This window comes from Uranotaenia lowii, chromosome 1 (genome assembly GCF_029784155.1).
Source record: "Uranotaenia lowii strain MFRU-FL chromosome 1, ASM2978415v1, whole genome shotgun sequence".
In the NCBI taxonomy this organism is placed as follows: Eukaryota; Metazoa; Arthropoda; class Insecta; order Diptera; family Culicidae; genus Uranotaenia; species Uranotaenia lowii.
Window position 1 is genome coordinate 182,415,591 of NC_073691.1, and position 25,797 is coordinate 182,441,387.

The following is a 25,797-nucleotide window of genomic DNA, read 5'->3' on the forward strand; positions in this document are numbered from 1 at the left end:
TGGTTACTAGGCTGGACAAACGTTAACATTTCGATGCAGCTAATGTAGACTTGAGAGCAAGGCTTTTGATAGAGTACCGCACAAATTTGTCATCGAAAAAATGCGTCGGATAAGATTACCCGATTGGTTTTGCAAATGGATCAACTCTTATCTCATAGACCGGACTGCTTACGTACGACTGATCCACTTGAACTCGACTCTTTTTCGAATCACTTCTGAAGTTCCACAAGGAAGTCACCTGGGACCTTTGATCTTCGTTCTTTTTATCAACAATCTGCAAATTGTCATCGACTACCTTAAGCCGCAATTACATCGTCAAGGACCTTGGCATAATTTTGAACACCAAGCTTACTTTCTCGCAGTATATCTCGATTACAACAGCTAAGTGCTTTGCGGGCCAATCTTTTCAACGACTACTACTCAGCCTAAAAGCACTTTTTTGTGGTCTTGTACGCAGCATTGTCGAATACGGAATGCAAATCTGGAATCCATACCAGGTTGTACAGGCAAACCGGATCGAAAGAATACAACGAAGCTTCCTCAGATACGCTCTGCGCCAGATTCCATGGAACGATATACGATACCGATAATTAAATATATAAGCTCAGAGTGTTCCCTCAACTCGTCTTCCAATTTTAACCTGTCCTCTCATTTTTTCACAATGGATAATTTATAAAGTAACTATTTGATTTTTAAGCAACTGTGGTGAACACTTAATCAACATGAATTGTTGATCGCGTTTGTTTACTTTTTTGATGCGTTTTTTTTAAATAATTTTTGTTAAGTTAACGAGAAATTACCTGTCCCGATCGCCAAATGTACAGACTGGTCCGGTCTTCCGTGACAGCGCCGTCGGTCTACTGCATCTACTTTACTGCACCCTGCCGGGGGAATTACGTGACGTCGCACTTGGCTCGCTCTCCCGCTCACACTCGCTCGCTAATTAACTAGCTCGCGTACACGCTCGTGTTCAATGACCAAGTGTGGGTTTAATCCATACACACACATACATGAATATTACTTTTATGACGAATCTCATAGAACAATAGTCTAAATTTGTTTAAAAAAGCTGCTTGTTTGAGAAAAAAAATTCTTGCTTTCGGAATGTTCCAGTCTAATACCAAAAGAAACTTTGTCTTCATTAATAAATGTAAATGTTTATTCCAATACGTTTGATTTTTGTGTGTGTTTGAGTTTGTTTCCGACAAAGGTTTGTGTAAGTTTTCAGTTTCAGTTCGTTAGAGGTTGCTGGATTTGTTTTTTGATTTGGATCCCGGTTTGCTTAATCTGTAACCTAACTTACTCGAGAGAGTGAAAAAACATTAACGGTTCCAATTACTTTACACGAAGCTGCTGGCTTTAACAATAGCTAGCTTGTGTATGTGTTTTTTCCCTCTCGTTACGATTTTTTTGCGATTTTTACAAACTTTAAATTTTGATTTGTTTTTTTTTTTTGTTTGCCAATCTTTTCGGATTCGTTGATTTGATTTCTGATTAGTCACGTTTTGATGCTTATGTTAACGCATTTTTACGATCACAAATTAAAAGTATAGAATTTATTATCAACACAGAGAATGTAGAAACGTTGTCACAATCCTAGCTCAGTTAAACACTGAAGGGTCGAATATTACATATAAAAAAGAGTATCGTTATGTTAATGTTTTTTTTTCTATCTTTAATAAACAGTACAACAGTCCTATTGAGTGTCAAAATTGAGTGTTTTTGTTTCGGGGTCTTACAAATATAGTACGGTTATATCCGAGCGATAGGTTAATCTCAAACTTTTTCGGCAGTAATAAGATCTCTACACCAAGAACGAGAAGAGGAGTTCCTTCTACACGCTTATTAAAACTTGCTAAAATTAGAGTTTATTTGGTACATAATTGCAGCAGTGAACAGTCGAACTACACATTTTCTTACACAAAAGAGAGCGAAATTGCCCAGCGATATTGGATCGAGATTTAAAACAAAAATCCGTTGAAAGTAATACGATTAAAAACAAAATATGTAGCATCCTACAAAAACGATCTATAAAAACACCAAACGAAGCTTCTTTATATCCGAATAACATCAAACGTCTAGCTGAAAAAATATATCGTTACAAATTTACAGCACACTCGAAAAAGGCTTTAGTACAATGTTTGATTAGCACAATGTTGAACATTTCGAATTTTTCCTCACTTCCGGTCACTTGAACCGGGCTGTTTTTTTCCTGAAGCAGAGAAGAAAAAACAAAATTTCACTCATTTTCCATCGGGATGCTTTTTCAGGTCACGGCCGGCCGGCCCGGGCTTTTCCAGATAAAATATGTAGTTGCTCCGGAACAAAGACCACCACCCGCGCCGGCTGCTTCTTCAACTTCGACTGTTTCGGTTTCCGGTTCCGGCATTTTTCGAGCTTTAGTTTTTCGGGCCCACTCTCAAAGTTCGGTGCTCATTTCGCCCACAATTACGGCGCCCTGGAATTTTTTTTCCCGGAGGCATAAAATGGAGGAGAAAATACGGAAAAAGGAGAAAAATTAGCGAAACAGGTTGTTGAAAAATGTTAATGAAATAATTGTTCGCGAAAGTTGGTCTCACCGCAGCACCGATTTGGCACATTTATATTACATTTGGTTTCTCGGTGAGAGATGTGCGGGTTTATTTTTCACTATATTTAGTTACTGTTAACATGATGAGCGTGTAGTGTGTGTGTGGGTTTTTTTTTGTTTTTACCTGGAACGAATTGTGTTTATCGTATGTGAACGTGTTAGTGATCCATTGATTTTGATGGTGAAAAGCGAAATGAGGTAAGAGCTACTTGGGCAATGTTTTGTGCTCTGATGAATTGTTTAATTACAGTATCTAATTACTGGGTGTTATGATTGAATTCCTTTCAAGCGAACCCAGTTGATGTAGGGGCGTGAAAATGACATTTCAATTATAACGGATTTCCAAAACATTTTCTATGAGTTGCAACATTGTTCCGATTCATTTGTTCACATTTACTTAGCCTTTCACCTGAATGACCGATAATCAAAAACGGTAAGGTTCCTTTTTCCTTAATAGAAGAGAATTTGACAGGAATAACCTTTCCCTTGTTTTGTTAAAGTCGTATTTACAAATTTTACTGAACTTATATTGACTCCTTAAACACTGAATCACTTTTTGCAGTTTAAAAAAAATACATATTTGACTATATATTTTAAGGTGACAGTATATCAGAACTGGATAAACTAAATTCGAGCCAGACAAGGCAACTTAAGAGCAAACGCACCAATACGGGAGTATACGCGGCCCGGTTTTGCTCATTTCAGCGGACCGGTTTTGGTATACACACCCTTTCGCGCACCAGGCGTTAGCATATTTATTTTAAATTTAGCATTGCACTGAGAAAACTTTTTGCAGAACATCTTGATCAAATAATATTATACGGACCGAGTAAATTTTCTTAGCCGTGAGTTTTTTCGATTAAATTTCGATTGGTGCTTTTTCGAAAAGTTAAGTCATAGTCGACATCTCAGCCTCAGCAGCCAAGCAGCTTCGACCGACCAGCAACCGGGTCCGGTGGCGGATACAGCCGAAACTTCCGGGCAGCAGCAGCCGGAATCAAAGTCAGCAGAATCTGCGCGAAATATTCCAGGTGCTGTGGAGTTCTATCATCAAGTAGAAAGTATTCCACCGCTGGTCAGAGGCTTCGGTTTCTGTGAGTTGGACCCGTCCGGCCTGGAGCGAGATGAAGGGCCGTTTTCGTCATTGCCCCGGTTCAAGCCTATCTGATGCATCCTCGATTTGATGCACCTCATCAGGAAGCGACTAATACGTCACCGAAACCGCCACGAAAATCGTAATGGACGAGATGCTTAAAACAGGAAAATCCTAAAACGAAGAATATTCATTTTGAACAGTTTGCTGAAGCTTTCTAACTCCGATCATAATGATTTTCTAGAAAATGTACAGATTGGAAGTTTTCCAGAAAAAAACAAATATGGACAGATTGAAAACCTTCAAAATAAACTATTTATAAACCTATATGATGAAAATCAAGTTCTTTTCACGTTTCATTAATATTCGAAACACTTTATGATACATTATTTATTACAGTTCAATAGTAGAAAACAACACTTAACAAATATTTCAAATTTAACATGTTTGCACTGTTGTTCGACACATACATCATCATCCAGTACGCCATCCTATTATGTTTTTGAGCCACTGTCTCAATCGATTAGCTGCTCACTGATTAGAAGGCCAATTTGAAGCTGACCTAGTCCTCTCAACTGGGTTAAGTTGTTCGACTTTCCGGAAGACGTTTCCAATGCCAACAAACGATATCAAATTGTATCCCCGAAAGCATTTTGCAGACGAACCTTCAAAATACAAAAATATAGTTGGCATGTGCTGAACCAATTTTATTTTATCATATTTACCTGATATTTTAGAAGCGCTGATTTTCATTTTTCCTATTTTTGTATGTATTCTGGTTCGCTATGCGTAGAGCACACAGACCAATAAAATCACAGCTACACGACCGGAACAATGTTTATCAGAATCGGCCACCAGCGAATATTGAAATTCGAGAACGGAGACATTTTTCCTTTTAGCAATCCTTCGGGTCGAATCGGCGAATCATGGAGCTTCGGATGAAATCACGAATGAAAATTTCTTTGTTTTTTGAACTGATTGTGGTTGATGTTGCTGTTACTTCGAAGATTGATTTGAAGTTATTGAAGGCCATGATTCTGGTTCGGAGTTCCGTTGTTGTTAACCCTGGGAGATGCACCTTGATTGGAAAAATTTCTGCTCTTCCCGTAAACGAGTCTGCCGGTTCCACCACGGCCGGTGTTCAGTGGACCAGTTCGACCCGATGCGCAAAATGGAATGTAAACAAACTCTACACGCTGAACGTCGTTTGTTTAACTCAGCATTAAACGGTAAAATTTTTTCAGTGCCTGTTTGCTCTCGCCCCTTTCTTGTGAGCAAATTTGGTGATTTTATCGGTCCCGACGGCAACGGCCCTATTTTGCTCACCCATATACCAACCCCCGGTGCGGTATAATAGTGATCAAACTCGTGAGCATTTTCACTTTGCTCGCGATTGCTGCGGATGCCCTAAATAACTGAATCAAAGCAATCGAAAGATTCCCTTTAATTCAATCACGGTAAACTTTACCGTGGTTGAATTAAAGGGAATCTTTCGATTGCTTTGATTCAGTTGAATTATTCAACCGAGTAGGCTCACACACAACACATACAGTGAGCGAAATAAGAATAGCACCACTATGTGTTTTGCATGTTAAAAAATAAATGATTGAAAATTACGAAAATTTTCTTCCACAGTTTGTTCTGAATTGCTTAACGGATAAACCAAGCATAAGATAATTTTTTTTGGACGTAGCAATTGGCGTTGAGGATCAAAAATGTGAAAAAAGGGTGCGAAATAAGAATAGCACCACTTGGGTTTTTCAACAAAAACAAGACTATTTTTAAAAATTTCCTGTGAAAAAGTGAATAATAATGCTTCTACGAATTATTTGAATGCCATCTACGACTTGAAACTGGAAAAAGTGTGATTTACTGAAGAAAATCAAAGTTTTTGATTTCCAACCTATTTTTTTCTGATTCAAAATTAATCCCGAATGTTTTTTTTTTCATCATTTCACGTCATTTTTATGAAGAAATCAAGCAGTTTGATAAAATTTTATAGCTCAAATATCAAATTCCTTAACGCTAGAGGAGCATCTCTTAAAACCTCCTTTTAATACCTTTGAAAACCTTTGGAATTCTGGAAAACTCCTAAAATGTAGTAGTTATCTATTGAAATAACTCGTAGAAGCATTATTATTTACTTTTACACAGTAATTTTTTTAAAATAATCTTGTTTTTGTTGAAAAACTCAAGTGGAGCTATTCCTATTTCGCACCCTTTTTTCACATTTTTTATCCTCAACGCCAATTGTTACGTCCAAAAAAAGTAAACTTATGCTTGGTTTATCCGTTAAACAATTCAGAACAAACTATAGAAAAACATTTTCGAAATTTGCAATCATTCATATTTTAACAAGCAAAACACATAGTGGTGCTATTCTTATTTCGCTCACTGTATAACAGTGGACCTAAATAAGTCAAATTTTGTTAATGATTCAACGAAAAATGGCTTTCAAATCTACAACAATATCCTATAACAAATCACATGAAAAATAAAGATATACACGAAGTGAAATCTTAGCCGCTGAATTTTTAACCCGTAATTTGAGGAATCAAATAATGTTTAGTTTTTAAATTAACATTTTTCAAATAAAACAATTAACATCAACAAAATCATTGTTGGATAAGTTTTTTTTTAATATTAATGAGACATTGTGACTTGGTTTAAAAAATGTTTGAGTGGTTATTTTTTTCTGAATACGGGTTTGAAGCTTATCTTATTTGATCAATTCCGAGCATAATTCATTATTGCAACTAATTCTTAAATCTAGCAGAGATTCTTAGGCAAAACACTGATTTTTTTCTTTTTAAGCGGAAACTGACTTTAAAATTCAATTATTTTCAGTATCAGTTAAAAAAAAGATTCCTACTAGGATTAGGTACTTTCCTTAAAAGTTAAAAAGGCGTGCATTTTTTCTATTGCTTGCAAAAAATGAAATTTTTCATATTGGTCACCAAATTTATTGCAGGGTTGCTAGCGATTTTTCGTTTTGAAAGTCCAAAGTTTTCCCCCGTTCAAAATCATGATTTTCCTGGTATTTTTACACTCGTTTTTTAAATAAATATAAAATCATGGTAAATAGAAAAAACAATATACGCCCTCAAATTTTTGACAATTGTTTTCCAAAACTCGTTAACTTGTTGAGTTGCAGAAAAAAAATTGTATAGTTAGTATAGAAATAAGTGGAAAATAGAGTGTAGCTGTCAAACGCGGTCATGAAAAAACAACATAAACCAAGAGCAACGAAACAACGAAAAATCATATCACATTGTATCACAGCTGAATCTTGGACGTTACAGGTGCATGTCAGCCTAATATCACAGAACCCAGTCTGGAATGTTTCCAATCTGGCAACCATTCCTGGATGCACTGCTTCGACGGGCGTACCGCAGTTGCCTGGAGCACCTCCGACAACTTCTGGCTCGATTCGGATGGCTCTCACCAGGTCCGCACCTTACTACCGCAAAAACGGAACTCGTAAAACCAAAATGGCGAAAATCGAGTCCCGAAAAGCGATCGGCTCTTGAGCAACGGCTTAACTCCCAAAAACGACCCACTAGGGGTCGCTTTCTTTCTGCTCTTCCAATTCCCCAACGTCGAATGGGTAATTACCAGGGCAGCAGTTCCGTACGTGCTCCTACTACCTGGTTTGCGTTGTTTGGAATGTTCTTTCGCGTTCTACTTCCTTCGTCCCAACCTCAACCGTTATTTCTGCTCAGGGTGTCTCGTGGCGCCCTCAGCCAGTCATCTAATGGCTGGAGGAATCTCTATTGGTTTATCTGACCCGATTAAAGTGGTCGTGCTGTCTCACCTTTTCACCAAGCAAATCCGGGATATCCCTCTTTGAACGACGGCCGCGGTTTCGGGACACCAAAATGATTGCAGAAACATTTAAATCGCAATTTAAAGCGCAATGGCGAATCTTACCGCGTAAAGGTTTTCTTTCGTTGATTGTTTTAGTACGTTGATGATTGTTGTTGTTTCGTTGCTCTTTGTTTATTTTTTTTTTGTTGAAGTTGAGACGAAAAACAATCACAGCAGTCTGAATTAAAATTTGAATTTATCATATCAATCCTGTTTTTCCTAATTTACTATAAAAACAACCTCTAGTTAGATTGTAAACTCCATCCATATGTTAATAAACTGTTAAACTTAAAACAAATGTGTTCAGTTAAGTAGTATTTGTCCATTAGGTTATGGGCCCTGTAATTTGAAGCAATGGCCACGAACGCGAATCCTGGAATCGAGCGTCATGTAGGACGGGAGAATTGGACCACGTGGAATTTTGCAGTTCAAACTTACTTGGAAGTCGAGGACCTATGGGAAGCGGTGGAACCGAAAGCGGAACTGGATGGGACATTGAAAGCGGTTGACCCGGTGAAGGACAGGAAAGCCCGATGCAAAATTTTCTTGTTCTTGGAACCCGTGAATTATTACCACGTACGGGAAGCAGCCACAGCTCGGAAGGTGTTGAGGAAGCTTTGCGATGCTTTCGAGAAGACAGGTCTCACGAGAGAAGTGGGGTTGCTGTACAAGCTGATTCGGACCGATCTGGAAAGCTGCAGTACGACGGAAAATTACGCAAACCAGATGATATCCACGTGTCACCAAGTGACCGAAATTGGTTTCCCAATTCCGGAGAGGTTTGTCGGTGTGCTGTTGCTGGCTGGATTGCCGGAAAGTTTTCAACCAATGGTCATGGTATTGAAAAATTCCGGAACACCGATAACCGGAGATTCGATCAAGACCATTTTGCTGCAGGAGGAGTCGTTGCCAGGGAACAAAACAGCGCTGATAGCCAAGAGACGTTTCGACAAGAAAAACGGTTACCATGTCAACGCCAAACAGAAAAGTATGCATTCCAAGCTAAAGTGTCATCGTTACAATATAGAAGGCCATATTGCAAAATTCTGTCCTGCGACGAAGAAAGGCGGTGAGGCGTTTTGTACGGTGCTGTCTGCTTTTCCCCTGGAAAAGACACGTGGTTGGTACCTTGACTCGGGCGCAACGAGGCACCTGACAAACAGCATGGAGGTGTTGGAAGAAGTGCGAAGCTCTCAAGGTACCGTGGTTGAAGCTAATAACGGTTCGATGCAAATGAAGGCCAGTGGAACGACGAAACTCTACCCGAAGTGTCAAGAGAAACAAACTGCGGTTCCGGTCCATGATGTCCAGTTCCATGGTTGGTCCGCACTTCTCAAATCAGACAGTGCGCTGTGTAAATCGCACCGTTATCATCTACGATTTGTAGAGCACCACACTTCCTTCCGAAATGCTCTACACTCGTTTCCGAGTACAACCGAAGCCGAGTGCCGAGCAAAACCGGTGCCTCAATAGCAACGCTACTGTGTGTGAAGGAGAAATCCCGAAACACACAACTGAAGTGCATTTTTTTCCTTCTCTTCCTACCACAGTAGGCAAACAAACAGCATGAAACGATATTGCTTCTTCTTCTTCCTATCCTTGTTGGGAACGAACCAAACCTACTGAGTTGTTTTAGCGCTGCTCCCCTACACTTAATGTGATGATTTTTTTCTCTTGCTCTCACCCTGGCGAAGCCTTCTCTGCTCCTAGATTGGGTGTGCGCCTGGCGTGTTAACAGAGCAGGGTAAGTGTTTCAGAACGAAAAGTTCACTGAGTGGCACTTTTCAAGCCGCTCGGGGAGGAATGGACAACCATGTCCAGTTCATTCCAGAACTATCGGCGAATTTGCTGTCTGTTGTGCAAATTGTGAAACGTGGTTATTCGGTGACGTTCAACAACGAGGGGTGTCGAATTTTGAACCAGGACAAACAGCTTGTGGCGACCGGAAGCATCAAGAACGACTTATTCAAGTTGGACCAGCATGATGTTTCTGGTGTGGCGATGGTTAGTGCTTCGAAAGTGTCGTTGGAAACGTGGCATAAGCGAATGGGTCATCTCAGAGTGGCCAACGTGAGGAAATTGGCCAACGGTGTTGTAGATGGTGTAATGCTTGAGCCTGGTGATTTCGGTGACTGCGTCACGTGTGCTAAAGGGAAACAGGCAAAGCTCCCGTTCAGCAAACAAGGTTCGAGGGCGCAACAGTTTCTGGAAGTGATTCATTCGGACATCGTCGGTCCGATGGAAGAGTGTTCGCTAGGAAGAAACCGATACTACATCACATTCATTGATGACAAGTCTCGGCGGATTTTCGTTTATTTTCTTAAAACGAAAACGGCTGACGAGGTGCTGAAGTGTTTCCAAGGCGTTTCACTCGATGGCAGAACGGCAGTGCAGACGAAAAATGAAAATTTTGAAGACCGATAACGGCAACGAGTACACCAACACCGCGTTCCAGCAGTATCTGAAAGGTTTGGATGTACGTCATCAGACAACGAATGACTATACTCCTGAGCAGAACGGGCTGGCCGAACGAGCAAACAGAACCATAGTCGAACGGGCCAGGTGTATGTTGTACAAGGCAAATCTTGGCAAGAAGTTTTGGGCCGAAGCAGTGTCGACGGCGGTTTATCTCATCAACAGGTCTCCCACTCGAGGCCATGATTTGACACCGGAAGAGGTATGGAGTGGCAGGAAACCTGATCTGTCGCACGTGAGAGTCTTTGGTACGAAGGCAATGGTGCAGGTACCAAAACAAAAGCGCAAGAAGTGGGACCCGAAATCACGTGAGTGCATCCTTGTTGGTTTCGAGGAAGACACCAAGGGCTTCCGAATTTTCGATGTGAAAACGAGGTGCCTCAACAAAAGCAGAGAGGTGCCCTTTATCAACGAGGGTTCAAGCGTTCCTGACAATCCGAAAACAAATCCTACGACGAGCAACGAGGGTTCAAGCGTTCCAGTTATCCCAGTAACTTTTTCCGATGACCAGGGCGATGCTGATGATGTTGCTGTCGTTGGTGAACCGAACGATGATGTCGTTTCCGTTAGCGATTTTGAAGAAACCGATTACGAATCTGCAGATGGAAATACATCAACTGACACCGTAACTGAAGTGACCGTGCTCCCTCCGCAAAACAACTCAAATCCACCTTGGTCACAGGTGTTTAGGCGCATCGGTCGGGAGCACAGACTTCCAGGCAAGTATGCAGATTATCAAATGAAGGGCAAAGGTATTTTCGTTTCCCATTCTTCACAGAACCAACCGATTGTTCCGAGCGTTGGCCTCACTGTATGCTGCGAACTGGAAGATGGCTATGGATGAAGAACTGGCATCCATCCAAACGAATGGCACCTGGCGTTGGTTGACCTACCACCTGGCCGAAAAGCGATCGGCTGTAAGTGGGTCTATGCGGTGAAACGAGATGCAGCTGGAAACGTCATCCGGTACAAGGCGCGTCTTGTTGCGCAGGGCTTCAGTGAACAGTTTGGTACGGACTATGAAGAGGTCTTCACGCCCGGTGGTCCGGCAAAATACGTTCCGTACGTTGATGGCGGTGGCAGCGAGACGAAACATGACGGTGAAACAATTCGACATCAAGACGGCTTTTCTCTACGGTGACCTTGAGGAGGAGGTGTTTATGAAGCAGCCGTGTGGGTACACCGTGAAGGGCAGCGAAGGCAAGGTCTGTCGTCTCCAGAAAAACCTGTATGGACTGAAGCAGGCGGCTCGTTCCTGGAATCAGAAGCTGCACGACGTTTTGAAGAAATCTGGCTATCAACGGTGCAAATCGGATCCGTGCTTGTACCGGAAGTGCCACAACAAGCTTTGGTGCTACGTTCTGGTGTACGTGGACGACCTGGTGGTGGCAAGCCAAGATGCAGATATGGCCGAAGTTGGCCGAGTTGGAATACTTCGGAAGTCCTTCGAAGTGTGCGCTCTGGGTGATATTCACTATTTCCTAGGTCTAGAAATAGAAAAGAAAGGCGGAGATTATTTTCTGAACCAGCGTCGGTACATCAACGAGGTTATTGTCGATAGTGGTTTAGGCGATGCGAAGGTGTCCAAGGTTCCACTTGATCCAGGCTACGTCAAGCAGGCGAATAAAGGTGACCCACTTCCGCACAACAAGGAATACCAGAAGCTTATTGGTAAGCTTCTCTACGTCGCGGTCAATAGTCGTCCGGACATTGCGACTGCTGTTTCGATCCTGAGCCGGAAAACAAGTAGCCCATCCCAAGTCGACTGGAACGAGCTCAAACGTGTGGTGAGGTATTTTAAAGGGACGATTCAATACCGACTTCGTTTATCCAACTGCAGTGAACCAGAAGGTGTTGTCGGTTACGCGGATGCAGATTGGACTGAGAATCGAGACGATCGAAAGTCCAACAGCGGCTTTGTATTCAAGGTGCATGGTGGAACGGTGAGCTGGGCGTGCCGGAAACAAACCTGTGTTTCCCTCTCGACCGCTGAAGCGGAATCCGTCGCTCTCTCGCAGGATACACAGAAAGCATTGTGGCTGAAGCAACTGATGAGCGATTTGAACGAGGAGGTGAAAACTGTCTCGATATTTGGTGATAATCAAAGCGCCTTGAAGATCATCGAGTCGGAAAAGTTTAGCAGCATGACCAAGCACATTGCTGCTCGAGTTCATTTCACCAGGGACCAGATGAAGCAAGGCGAAATATCATGTATCTACTGTCCATCAGAAAACATGTTAGCAGATATTTTGATAAAACCCTTACCGGGTATTAGAATAGAATATTTAGCTAAGGAGATAGGACTGATTGCTTTCGTCTTGGAGGAGTGTTGAGGTTGAGACGAAAACCAATCACACCAATCTGAATTTTAATTTGAATTTATCATAGCAATCCTGTTTTTTTTCTTAATTTATTATAAAAACAACCTCTAGATTGTAAACTCTATCCATTCCTTAATAAAATGTTAAACTTAAAACAAGTGTGTTCAGTTAAGTAGTATTTGTCCATTATTTTTTTCATGTGCGCGTTTGTCAGCTACACTCTTAATTTTATACACTCATTCTATAGTATCTTTTTGCCTCAGATGGTCGGACTACACACACAACACAAACTCGCTATTATTATGCTACAACATACAGGACTCAGAAGCATGTTCATGTTTACTGCTATAACACCAATAGGGAAAAATGAGGTTATTTGCATAATGTATGTTAAATTTATCACTGAACTGGTGATATCAAATCATTCGTTTTCTGATGTTTCGTTTGGCTACTATCTATTTAACACGCAAATTCTTTACCCCATAAAAATAAAATTTCTCTGCTAAGGAGACAAAGATGGTTTCGATACAAGTAGCTGAAACCAATTTTTTTTTAAGTTTACGCTTTCAAAAGGGAGAAGGGGGAAGATGTGCAGGTTCTGATTTTAGCTTAAGAGTAATGACTCACTGAGTGGATAAACCGGCAACACTGCTTTCACCTGTCAGACCAGTCGACACGCATCATCGAGGAGCAGCGACGGTCAAGTAAGTATTCCACTATCCTGGAACAACGCCGGTAACCAAGCGATTGCTATGGCCATAGCCGAGAACCCCATTCTTACGGCAAAAAAAAAACAAGATCTCGGAAGCTGATAAGCGTGGTGATGGACGATGAAATCTACCCCAAGGCAGACTTCAGACAGCTTCCGGGATAAAAGTGTTATGCAGCAATCTGAAGAGGGAAGGTGGGGCAAACAACCAATCGAGAATTGCCGTGGAATCCTTCAAGAATGGAGCAACTAAACAACTTTGACCTGGTAGACGATATTATTTGCTCGCTCAAGAATCTCAAACGTTGAACTACATTGCCGGTGCCATCCAAAGGCTAGAATTCCAGATTGGAGAACATATTTAAGTGGAGATGGATTGAGCACACGATGTGAAAAGATTGAAACGATATTCGGAGAGAGGCGGTCAAATGGAAGCCAGAAGGACATCGAAAGAGAGGCAGACCCAGAAGCTTGTGGTGGCGAAGCCTAGCCGCCAAATACCACATTGTCAACGAAAACCTTGACTTGGACCAAGTGAAGACGCTGGCTCCGAATCGTCAACAATGGAAGTAGGTAATACACAAATACACTACCTTGCTCCTTGACCTTTGTGGTTTCGTTCAGTATTTCCAACAGTTGAAAACTCGGCTCGGGGCACCGAACGGGATAAGTAAAACAATTATCAATTTGGTTTCTACACAGGTTTTTTTTTCAGTGATTCGTAGGGACTGTGCGACTTATTTCCAATCTCGACGCTACTCGAGGCTGAAGTGAGGTGCATGCTGAGCTAGTTTGTGACTCGTTGCTGGATGGTGTCGTCTGACGAGGACGAAGCGCCCCGTGTTGCCGACGCGTTGTCAATCTGAGAGAGGAGAAAGCGTTCGCGAGAATACGAAGGAGATTCGCAGAGCATGACGATGTTGATGTGAGAAGATATTTCAGGGCTGTCAAAGAGGGTTGCCAGTTGGCATTGTCTATCTCCTTAAATGAATGAACAAGATTAACATTCTCATATCCCACAGGGACTTTTGAATTAATCCCTCAAGGTTTTTTTTTGTTATGAGAACACGGACTGCCATTCTTCCCTTATACCCTATGTTGAAATGGTTGTTATTATGCAAAGTAACAAATAAGTTTTACTTAACTATCCATACCAAAAACCAACATTTTTTGAAAAAAAAAAAATGTAAAAAGTTTATCGATTCCAAATGTCTTCCTTTTCAATCCTTAAGAAATGTTTTCGATTGTAAAACGGAACACAAAATCCCTAGGGCTGGAAAAGTGATAATAATTGCTCCCACCATCAACTGATGAAATTGTTTAGTGGGAGTTTGGGACTGTCTTCCTTTTTCCTGGGAGCTTAGCATATTATCCCCTAGACGACACTTTGCTGCGGATGCGAAAAACTCAACCAAGCCTGTTTAGTAACCATTCCCACTTCGGGAAATCTATCCAATCCGAGCTTATGAATGGAAATTTCTCCCGGTTTCGGTCTTTTCGTACCATCCTACATGAAAGGCAATACTGGATTATTAACTGAAAAGTTCCTAATAAAACGTTTACCGGGATGCTCAAACCTTCGCAACGTTTACTTGGCAATGCTGGCTGATGCTGCGTAGACATTTTCCCGGCAGCCAAGAGGAAGGGAATCCGTCTGGAAAAGTTTTCCTGTCTCTCCCCGTTGGAGATAAGTTGGAACACACCGGCATCACCAAACTTTTGGGGGGCCAAAACCTAACAAATAGAGATGAAGCTATTTGTGTTGGTATTTTATTGGTTTGTCTGGCGTTTTTTTCCTGGTGTCTGTTTTCCCTTTTTTCCTTCTCTTTCTCCCGTTCAAGCGGATCCGGAAGTGTGAGTATGCGGTTGCTAGTCGAGAGTCTGGGAACGAGGAATCTGTTTTGCTTCATGGCTGCGTTGCTTTTTCGAAACGGTTGAGTTTTAACGAAAATATTTACCCTTGAATGCAAACGAAGCCCCCAGCCAGAGATATTTTTGAACACTACGGAGGAAAACGAGAAGGTCGGGGTTGGCGTGGGGAGGGACAAGGAAATAGGAATATTATTCCGGTTCTTCGATATGACTCGGTTAGGTCGAATCACTCCACGACTTGGGAAGCATACGGCCCTGGAAATGCATGGGTGTATTTGTAGCAACAACAACAGAGAAATCCATGACTGTTTACAATGTGGAAATGTAAACAGAACCGGAAACCATGAGCCTTTCAAATTAAAACGAAAAATTGCACAGTCAGATTGAAGCAGCTAGACGACTCGAAATGCTACCTAAACAGAAGAGATTTTTTTTTAAACTCAAATCATTCCAAGTTATGATTCCACGAACTTAAATATAAGCTGCATTCAAACTTTTTCCATACGCTCGTAAATTCAGATGAACGCGACAGATCCTGCAATGGATTTGGCGAATCTTTTGTAAAAAAAAATACTCGACTTATCAGAGAACGATTTACTGGTGCGTGTCGAAGTTGTCATGTTATCGATACTGAAAAAAAAAATTCGTTTCCATATGCTGGAACATGATTGTTTTGCATCACGCATTTGTCAGCATTCAAATTTTATTCATCCCAACATTTATATTTATTATTTCAGATAATAGAATCTTTTGTAGAATTTTTTACGCCTAAATGTACGCAACATCCTCATATTTTGAATAAATGTCAAAAGTAGTTTCTACAGAACCAAGAATTACTGCATTTGGTGTTTTTATGCGTAATAACCTTTATGGCATCAAAAATTTATCAAAAACTATAAATTTTCATACCTTTTCATTAGATTTTTCATTTAGAACAAAGTTTATTGTAAGCCTGCCCCTTTTTCAAAGTAAAGTGAAAATCGCATGTTTTATAAAAATTAAAATTAAATGAAACCAATAATTTCTCTGACAACGTCAATTTGATGTCCCATTAAACTTAAGACTTTTGATGCACAAGAGGTATGATAATCTGAAGGCGTTTTTTAGAAGCCATTGAAGTTGAAAAGTGTTGCATGTTGCCCCAGTTCAACTTTATATTGTCACACTTTAGAACATTACTTTCGTATGTTGTTTCCAAGATTCTCGATTGTTGCTTAGAATTCAATATTATATTTCAAGAATTTAGGAACGTTTATATCCTTTCTTATTCTAATAAAGTTACATAGCTGGATTGCTCTAGAATAAAAACATGCAAATCATCGCTCCAAAAGCATCATACATACATTTTATTCTGATTAACTTAATCTATTTACCTAATACACTCTGTTAATTTTAGGGGAAAATGGGCAAAATCAGTCATTTGCCACTGTAAAAGTAAAAGAATAAATTGATTTATTTGTTTATTTTTTTATCTGGGCAACAACAAAATTTGCTGATATTCGAACAACCGAGTATCAGATAAAGCTTCAGTTTGAAGATTTAACCGAGATAACTAAATCGATAAAATGCAACGTCAAAACTTGATGATTTTAATACGTTTCGTAAATCATGGTCGTGCTCAATGTGTCTTAAAACGATGATCTTCTTTTTTTAAGTGTACATGGAAACAGTGTTCGGCACAAAAGCGCTAATCCGCTAATCGCTAGTTAGTCCGCTAACTTTTTGTTAGCGGTTTAATTTTGCCGCTAAGTTGTGATCGATCTAGCGATATAAAAAGTTCCGCTACTTGAAGACCGCTAACTCCCATATATTTGTATCAATCTCTCGAATTATAAGTGACAGAATGAACTTTTTGTCATCAATCAAGTTGAGGTGATATTGCACATCATTCTGATTAGTGTCATTTTCCCCTCTTTTAACACGCTACATTTACAGAAGAAGATAACAATAAAAAGTGTTAACAACATAAAACTATTTTAACATCCCTTAATCAGCTTTTGTTTTAAAGTGGTTAAGAAATTCACTTTAAGACACGAACGCCATTAACGTGGTAAAGTGTCTTTAATTAGAGGAAAAAAAAACAATAGGGGAGAATGAGGATACTTGATCCCTGGGGATACTTGATTCCTTAGCTATATCTCGAAACTGGAATGTCTTACAAAGATCAAATGTTCTAGAAAAATGTGCCAAAATGAGCAAAACAACAATGCTTGTAGTTTAAAAAAATTTTACAGGATAATTGTTTGAGTAATTGAACTTTGTTTGAAAAATTTTACAAAATGTATCTTGAAGATCTTTTTTCATCACTTTAAAATGATCCTTACATGGGAAAATTTTGAAAAAAATATCTGTTCCAATGTATCAATCGTTCGAGCGTAAAATGAACTTCATAATGCCGTACTTTCAAAACAATGGAAAACTCTCAACTTTTTTAAGAAAAAGTTTTCTAAAATGTTGATTATGGGTACAATTGATCCCCTAGATTTGGGTACAATTGATCCCCCTTCCAAACGGCATATTCTTCTTCTGAATTGATCGTTATGGTTGCTGATTACGAAATTACTAATATTCATCCAAAAACTAATATTTATCAAACAATTGTCTGAAGAAAAGAGCAAAAATAATTAATTTTCTCTTAATTATAAAAAATAGCGCCTTCAAGTATGCAATGTTATAAGCGTTGAGACAAAGTTATAGAATTTTCTTCTTATGTCTGCTATAAGTTGTGAAATGAGAACAAACATGACCAAAATCGTCAATTAACATTCTATCTTGGGGTTTTGTTTAATTTTTATACAAGTATTAGGGCTTCCTGAATAAAAGATCAAGTCTCCTTCAATAGGGGATCAAGTCTCCCCTAACTTCAGAAAAATCGCAATTTTTTTACTCCCACGAAAATGCTTCTAGTTCATCAACGGGTTCAAGTATCGTTCTAATTTTTGGAGCATAGAAACTTGAAGTTACAAGCTGTCAGAAAATGTCAAAGACGGCGAGATGCTAAATTTTTCCAAAAAGATATGGTGAAAATAAGAAAAGGGGATCAAGTATCCCCACTCTCCCCTACAGTTTTTTTAGAGATTTTACAGATTAGTTCATATAAAAATAAGATAAAATCACAATAGAACGAATTGACATTTTTATGTTGTTAAAAAGTTCATTGTAGCCTTCGTTTTAAGTTCAAATAGAAATTATAAAAATGTTCACGTTTGACGATGCTCCTGTAAGTTTGAAAAAGGGGAAAACAGGTTAAAGATGTCAATTGCGGATAATTTAAAAATAATGCAAAGCAAGTGAAAAAAGGTGAATGAATTGCACAAAATGTTGTTTGCAACAAAATTGCATACTATCTTCTTTGCACAAAACCGATACTGGAGTAAATTTTTAACCAAAATTGAAAAAAAATATCTCAAATCTTTTACATTGTGCTTTTTGCTTTGGTAATTGTTAAAAAAGTCCGGATATTTTTTTATTTATAGAACACAGACAGATGATAAAATTCCCATCTTTTACAGTTATGTTTTGCTGCTTGTAAAAAAAAAATTCGATCAATTTATCGAGTTCATCGAAAATAAATACTTGAAACTATATTTATTCCCCCTTGGGGAGTTGAAAAAATCAAAGGGGGGAAGAGCATTATAAAAGAAGAATTTGTATTAGTTCTGGCGTAACAGTTAACGATTAGCGATTAGCGCTTTAAGCTTAAAACGATAACTTTTTTCGAATATTTAGCGTATTCGATTAGCGATCGCTAACTTGAAATGAGTTAGCGATTTAACTAGCGGCGCTAATTTTTCGGTTAGCGATGCCGAACGCTGCATGGAAAACATTTCAATTCTATCCGGAAACCCTGGCAGTTTGGGGCCTTGGACGAGTTTGGTCGCATTTTTTTTTCGCAAGCGCGTTCCGCCTTCGTTCTCATGCTTTTGGTTTTGAAAATATTGAATTTAAATACTTTAAATTTCTGAACATTTAGAAGGCCAAAGTGTTAGTTAAGTTTAATGATAGGCGAGATTTGAAAGCAGGTTCCGAGATACAACGATTGGGATACACGAAAGAAGAGCAATAGCAGGTGATTTGATATGAGGATTTTTTTTTATTATCTGGCGGGTTTGCGACGGGGTCTTCAGATCTTCCATAAAATCAAAAATTTGGTTCATTTTTACAACTTAAAAACTCATAAATTTTTATGATTTCTAAAAATTTTATTTTGTGAGTTAGATTCGGTTCGATTTTAATCAATAGATGGAATTTTGATGTATTTTTTTCACATTTTGGATCGTAAAATTAAATTTGAATTCAATGCCACTTTAAGGAATTCAGAAAGGCCACATTTTGGAGCGAGAGCCACAATAAGAAGCTTTTCAATCAAAAGTTTTAAAGCATTTATCTCGAATAATCAACAGATTTTAGCCAGGCCAAATTTTTACTACATTCTAGGCAAGTAAGCAATCTATTTGTCAATGGACATTCAAAGGTGCACATTACAGGAAGGCTAAAATCAGTCAACCATGCCTTATTGTGCCGTATTTTTATTTCAAGTGACGTGCCTATGACTAACATAATCATGATAATCATCAAAATGAATTTTGATTCATAAAAAATTTGATGTTTTGGAACTTTTGAAAAAATTGTTGTATTATAACTTGGAATTTGTGAGATCAGTGATTTGAAAATGTATGAATTTGAAGCCATGAAATTTTGAAAATTTGGGATAGAAGGTTGTCTACGGCCGCAAAAAAATTGAATCTACAGACACGAAAAATTTGAATTTAATACCGTATTTTTCTTCACCTGGAGGCAAACCAGAGGAAACCAAAGTTCCCTCTAAATGCTGTCATCGTGCTCATTTATTGCTCTGGAGGACCCCTAGGTTCGCTCGAAAAACGGACAGAGTCGCCCTGAGAAGAAAGTCAGTTTTGCGAGAAGTTCACCAATACTCTCAACGTTGTTGTCAAAACATTAAACAGCTGTTTTTGGCTGAAAGCAAAACAGTTGAAATAATGAATGGGAAATTGATTATTGCCGCGATTTTGAACCTCTCAGCCAAGCAAAATCGTACTATCTGCTGTCCAGTGCAATCCGGACACGAAAAAAGGCAATCCGGATGTGAAGAACCGAGTGAAGAAATCCAGAAGGGAGAACAAAATGACAGCTGCATGTAAACTTTACGCTCGTTCTCACGCACACCTACGTATAGAATAACTAGAAACCCGAAAGTCGTTTTTTTATTCGGACGGTTCCAGAGCCAAATCCGGAATCAAACAAAAAAAAAATACGCCATAAAAAACTTAAAAATTCAAATCAGAATAACTTTTTGATCATAGTTTGAAACATTCAGAACTTGTTAAAAAAATGTAAAATAGCTTAACTCTTTTAAAAGGGAATTTGTGAGGGGTTGGATTGGTTTATCAAACGATCGAATGACTGATTTTCAATGGATTGTGGATTCAAGTCAGTAAATTTTTTATCTGTTCTGTGATACATATTTTCAATCGAATATTCAAGATAGTTCCTAAAACAAACAATAAGAACTAGAGAGGCGGTCACGAAAATAGCTTCATTAACGGACATCATATCTGAAGATGATATTCCTATAAAACTACTCAAAATAATTTTCCAATGTATTACACGCTACTGGTTACATTTTTAACATAATTATTGAAACTTCAAAATTTTCTTATCAATGGAAACAATCAAAAAATATTCCTATATTAAGCTAGCGCCCGTGATGTAGAGGCTGTGCAGAGCCTTCAAATCTTATAAGCCAACGGTCATGAGGTCGAATCCCGGTCACGGCATATATAGTAGTGTTATTTTTTTTTTATTAAAAAAGGTGAATCTTATGAGTTAAAAATTCAGTCCCACAACACCTCAGTTTTCCGTTATTATAAGTCTAAGAATAAAAATCCGAAAAAAACCTGCTTCGGAAAAAAGACTGTCCATCAGCTACGAAATGCTCTAAATATAAAATTTCACTTAGTGTCCAAGAAGCCTGAAGTTGGAAGCTACACGTTGCACATAAGGATATATTTTTTTTGAAATATTTTAAGATCATGATCACAAAAAAATGTAAAAAAGTGGTGTTAAAACTACAATTTTCAATTAATGAACCGTCAAAAGTTATTAAGTCGTACCAGATAAATTTTTAAAAATGGATTGAAAAATTAACATAATTTGGCACATTCTGGAATTTTTAGATTTTCATAATACGAAACACAGAATTTTTGACAAATTTTCAAAGTTAGCGGTTTTTTCACCTTTTTGTCAATTTGCAGTTTCTAAGATCTTTTTGCGCTTAAATTCAACTTTGTACAGGATTTTCAGCATCTTCACGCAAGATTTCTGCAATAAATGTATACTTAACCTCATCAGAAAGGAAATTTCATACCGATTTAAGTGAGGGGAGAGTGAGGATATCTGATCCATGGGGATACTTGATTCCTTCGCTATATCTCGAAACAGGAATGTCTTACAAATATAAAATATTCTAGAAAAATGTGCCAAATAGAATAAAACTACAATTTTGTTATTTCAACAAATTTTTAAAGTTCGTTTTTTCGAGTTACTGAACTTTGTTTGAAAAATTTATCAAAATGTGTTTTGAAGATCTTTTTTTATCACTTTAAAATGTTTCTCACACGAAAAAATTATAGTAAAAATATTTTTTTTCCAATGTGCTAACCGTAAGAGTATAATATCAACTTCATAATGCCATATTTTCAAAGCAATAGTAAACTCTCAATGTTTTTAAGAAGATGTTTTCCAAAATGTTTGTTATGGGTATAATTCATCCCTAGAGTCCAAAAAGATATCTTTTCCTTCTGAATGGGTTGTGATAATTGATTATCATGAAATTACTAATACCAGTCCAAAAATTTTGAAAAATTGCCAAACGATGCTGTGCCGAATTGACGTTACCAAGCTTTGTTATGGCTGGCATTTTCCTTCCAGCGCAATTGCGTTGCCCATGACTTTCTTTCTAATTTCTCGTGGCTGGGATGAATTTTTCAAAAGGATGAAAAAACTCGAAAAAAAAATTGGTTTCACTTAATTGTTTGTATGTAGTGGTATTTCATCATTTTGCTCGAGAGCTCGAGTCTTTATGTCAGTAGTCATAAAACAATCATGGCATATTTGGCGCAATGCATGTTCCAGTTCACTTTCGGCATAGAGTTATCTCCGATTGGCATTCAAATTTTTAAAACCTCATTTTTGGGTGAATGTTTAAAAAAATATATTTTTTTGAATGTAACTTCCAAAAAATTCGCTCATGTCTGGCATCAGTGTTACCCTTAAACTTGGTTGATTACAAATGTTGATGTATCAGCCATTTTCTCAAAAGGATTCAACACTTCCCCCATAGCTGATTTTTTGACGTATTGATACGAAATGATAACGACAGTATAAATTTAGACGTTTTTTGTATAACTCTGAAATTAAGCGTATGAGCATTCACTGTGATACCAAATGTGTTGTTAGGGTGATTTTCATTTTCATTTTGAACAACAAAAACTGCTCCGGATTTCTCTATACGAAGAATCGTTTTTAAATACCACTTGGTCTTGATGCAGCTTGTTGACCTTAAAATCCTCGAAAATCAACGAACCGGAAGTTTCGGATTGCACCTGCAAAACTTTTAGCGCCACTTACCGTCTGCTCTGAATAATTGGCGTCAGTATCAGCTCCAGGCTGGACGATCGCAGTCCCGCCTTCGAAGAACCTGCACCACTAGCCTTCGAAGCGGAATCTTTACGCCTGAAATCGCCGACCAATTCCGAAGGAATCGGAGGCAGGGGGTGATTGGACCGGTTGCTACTGGAACAGCTCGCCGGTTTCCCAGGGCCAGTACCGGAAATGTAACGCTGCCTACCGCCATTCGGCAGAATGGCGGCACTATCGCTAAGGACACTAGCCGGTGATCCGCAAGTTGGTACCACCGATTCCGGAGCCTAGGTTTGCCGATGAGGTACGATTTTTCGCGTTCGAAAAGGATTGGAATGATTTTTTTTATAACACTTGGAAATGAACAACGAGTGGGTTGATTGGAATTTTTTTTTATTGGCATCCACTGAGGGTTCTTTCCAAAACCAACAAGGACTTCATGCAAGGTTGACTGGAGGCATGCTCAATGCTAGTTCAACGTACTGGACGCGACTTGCTAATAGAAAGTATTTCATCGTGCAACTTTCGAGTAACTAGCAGGTTAAAAAAAAATAAAAATTAACACTTCGTGCTGAGAACTACGCAACACCAGTTTGATTTCACATGCAAATAACAACGTTTCAGCTGACCAGATAGAGAAAAATTAAAAGGAAACTGAGGTAAAAAGAATTAATAACACAAATAATGAGTCCAATGTTTAAAAACAAGAATAAACATACGAAATCAGCAAAAAAATGTTATACTGCATTTTAGAATAATAATGTTGCTTGTCTAGAATTTTAATCAGCATTAATATGTCCTTAAATGACGTACCATTTGATTCCATCATTCTGTCTCAAAATATTTCCATCGTTTCCAACTTTCTACAAACAATATACAAACGCCCATGATTTCTTATGCAATAATCTTATAAAACTTTCCATGAAAATGGTAATAAAAAATTGTGTCCTCCAGAGTTTCAGGTATTCAAATTAATCCGTTCGGGGAAACGAAAACCAACTAGATAGAACAACACTTCTGTCTGTTAGATGATGTATTTTTTTGCAGTTAAAATGTACAGACTCTCAATGAGATCACTGTTTCCAAACTTACAAGCTGCATACTCTCTAGCAGATTGTATTTTTGTCCACGTCCATCCTCATAGGAACAAGTATTTTTTTCTTCCACGAAGCAGAACATTGTAGGAGTATTATTTTTCCTCTTTGGTTCAGTCAAACCCGCAAGCTAGAGCTTCACCAACAGTTCTTGGAAGGTGCTCATTCTGGGAAACCAGCAGATTGTATGGAACGTTTCCAACGAGGAAAAATGCTGTGTTGCAGGTGAAAATTCGTGGAATTTTCATCATCAGAGTAAATCCTGCATCGGTTTTCGCTTCGCGAAACGTTTTTTTTATGCATTTTTTTTTCTGTAACATTTTGGCCATTAAAGCTATGTTTTTTGCCTTTCTAACAGAAAGGTTTGGTTATCGGTCGATTTGAGAGATCATTAATTATGGGTCTTAGACATACCTTTATAGGTACCTATCGACTCAGCTCGACGAGTTCTGTTGATGTCCGTGGATTTGTATGTGCCATTTTAAAAATGTCTAGAACGTTTTTGCGAAACTGGGCTGCACAATTAAAATGATTTTAGTCTCAAAAGAATGCATTTTTTTTTCTACACAACCCTTTCAAAAACGGGAAAAAAAACAAAATAGTTGAAACCGTTTTCTTTACCAAATACATATCATACTTATTATGGCATAAAAAAAAGTTGCTAGTGGCGCCTCGAAGCAGCAGCACCAGCAATCATTTATAAATTGAAGATAATCAAAATAAAAAAATAATATTTTTATTAACTCGAGAATTGAACCAAAACCCTTCAGATCCCAAGTTGCAAGCGCTATCCAATAAACCATCGGCACGCTTGATTGAAAGCGGCTCAAACTCAAATAGGTAAAAGGCATTACTAAGACGCACCGTGGTCTGGGCAGTTTCTCAGTCTGCTGGGGCAAATACGGCAACAGTGTTTATATCTTACACTTCTTGCTTTTCAATGCAGCAAATGGCGGATGGGCGTTTCCTTCAGAGTCCGCCATGCCTATAGACATTATAATTTCATTTATGAAATTATAGTGTCTAAAGCAGTGGTTTTCAAAGTGGTCCCTACCGCCCCCTTGGGGGCGATGAGAACTTCCAGGGGGGCGGTGAGCTCAATGTTGAAATTTGGGGGGCGTTGGAAAAGCTCAGGGGGCGGTGAGGTCGTAATCCACATTTACACAAATCACGAAACATCATAAATTTCGAATAACAACGAGTAAGTGCGATGCAAAAAATGAAATTACGTTACAAAACTAGACACCAGGTTGAAGACTAAAATATTTATGATTTCATAGAGCTGCAATCAAATTTTTTGTTCTAGTATCTCAATAATTATTTATTAATGTAACTAAAAGATTTTTTTTAATTGTCCCTGATTTTGTATACGCTCTAAATGTTGCTCTTGTTTGGGAAGAATATTTTGGGTTATACTCGAACAAGAACAATTTTAGATGGCAATGCATGATATTGAAATGTATTGTCTTCAAAAATCTGATAAACAGAAAATACCTTTGAATAAATCTGTATTCAGAGGCGTTATCTGTGATTTAGTGATGGATTTTCTTTAAAAAAATTGTGTAAGAACTATTTTAGGTTAGAGAATTTTTATTTTAAGTTCTTTTTCGTTCATCTCGATTTCAATCGATGCACAATACCAATTATGCCATTTGGCATGGATAAACTTTTAATCTTTTTGGTTATCACGAACATTGCCTGGATTTAGTTATTAAAATCTTATTTAAACTTTAAGACCCGTGAATGCTGCATAACATTGAACAGAACTCAAATTCAAATATCGAGAAGTAATACTATTCTCACGTTATTTTACCGGCTTTACAGTATTTGTATTCAACAATAAAATTTAGTTTTCAACACTTATGCGAATTAATGGTAAATAAAAAAATTTGTTTACCAAAATTTAAGATATATGATTTTATATAAAACTTATTAATCAGTTAAAGTAAGTGTTCAGGAAACTTTAAATAGAATTAAGTGTTTACTGGAGGTTTGGAGCAATATAAGGCCCTTGGAACCAAATGGATGTACTTTAAGGTAGCCAGATTTGCCAAAACAAACTAAATAAAATCAAATTGTGTTTTTTAAATTTTTATTGTTACTTCCAAAAAGAA

The 25,797-nt window shown here is 38.3% G+C and overlaps 1 protein-coding gene across 6 annotated transcripts in view; it reads right to left on the reverse strand.

The window, feature by feature from the left end:
* Positions 1–1,142: 1,142 nt before the first annotated feature.
* The window catches only part of LOC129739415 (band 4.1-like protein 4), a 461,000-nt gene continuing 436,345 nt past the window's right edge, over positions 1,143–25,797 (reverse strand). For 5 of the 6 annotated variants that reach the window (XM_055730882.1, XM_055730875.1, XM_055730889.1 and 2 more), the window contains 2 exons: positions 22,578–22,876; positions 1,143–2,458 (listed from right to left, as the gene is read on the reverse strand). In XM_055730882.1, the coding sequence (XP_055586857.1) occupies positions 2,449–2,458; positions 22,578–22,876 (309 nt within the window). In that variant the 3' untranslated portion in view covers positions 1,143–2,448. The remainder of the gene's footprint in view (positions 2,459–22,577; positions 22,877–25,797) is intronic. The other variant, XM_055730900.1, reaches the window with a different exon arrangement.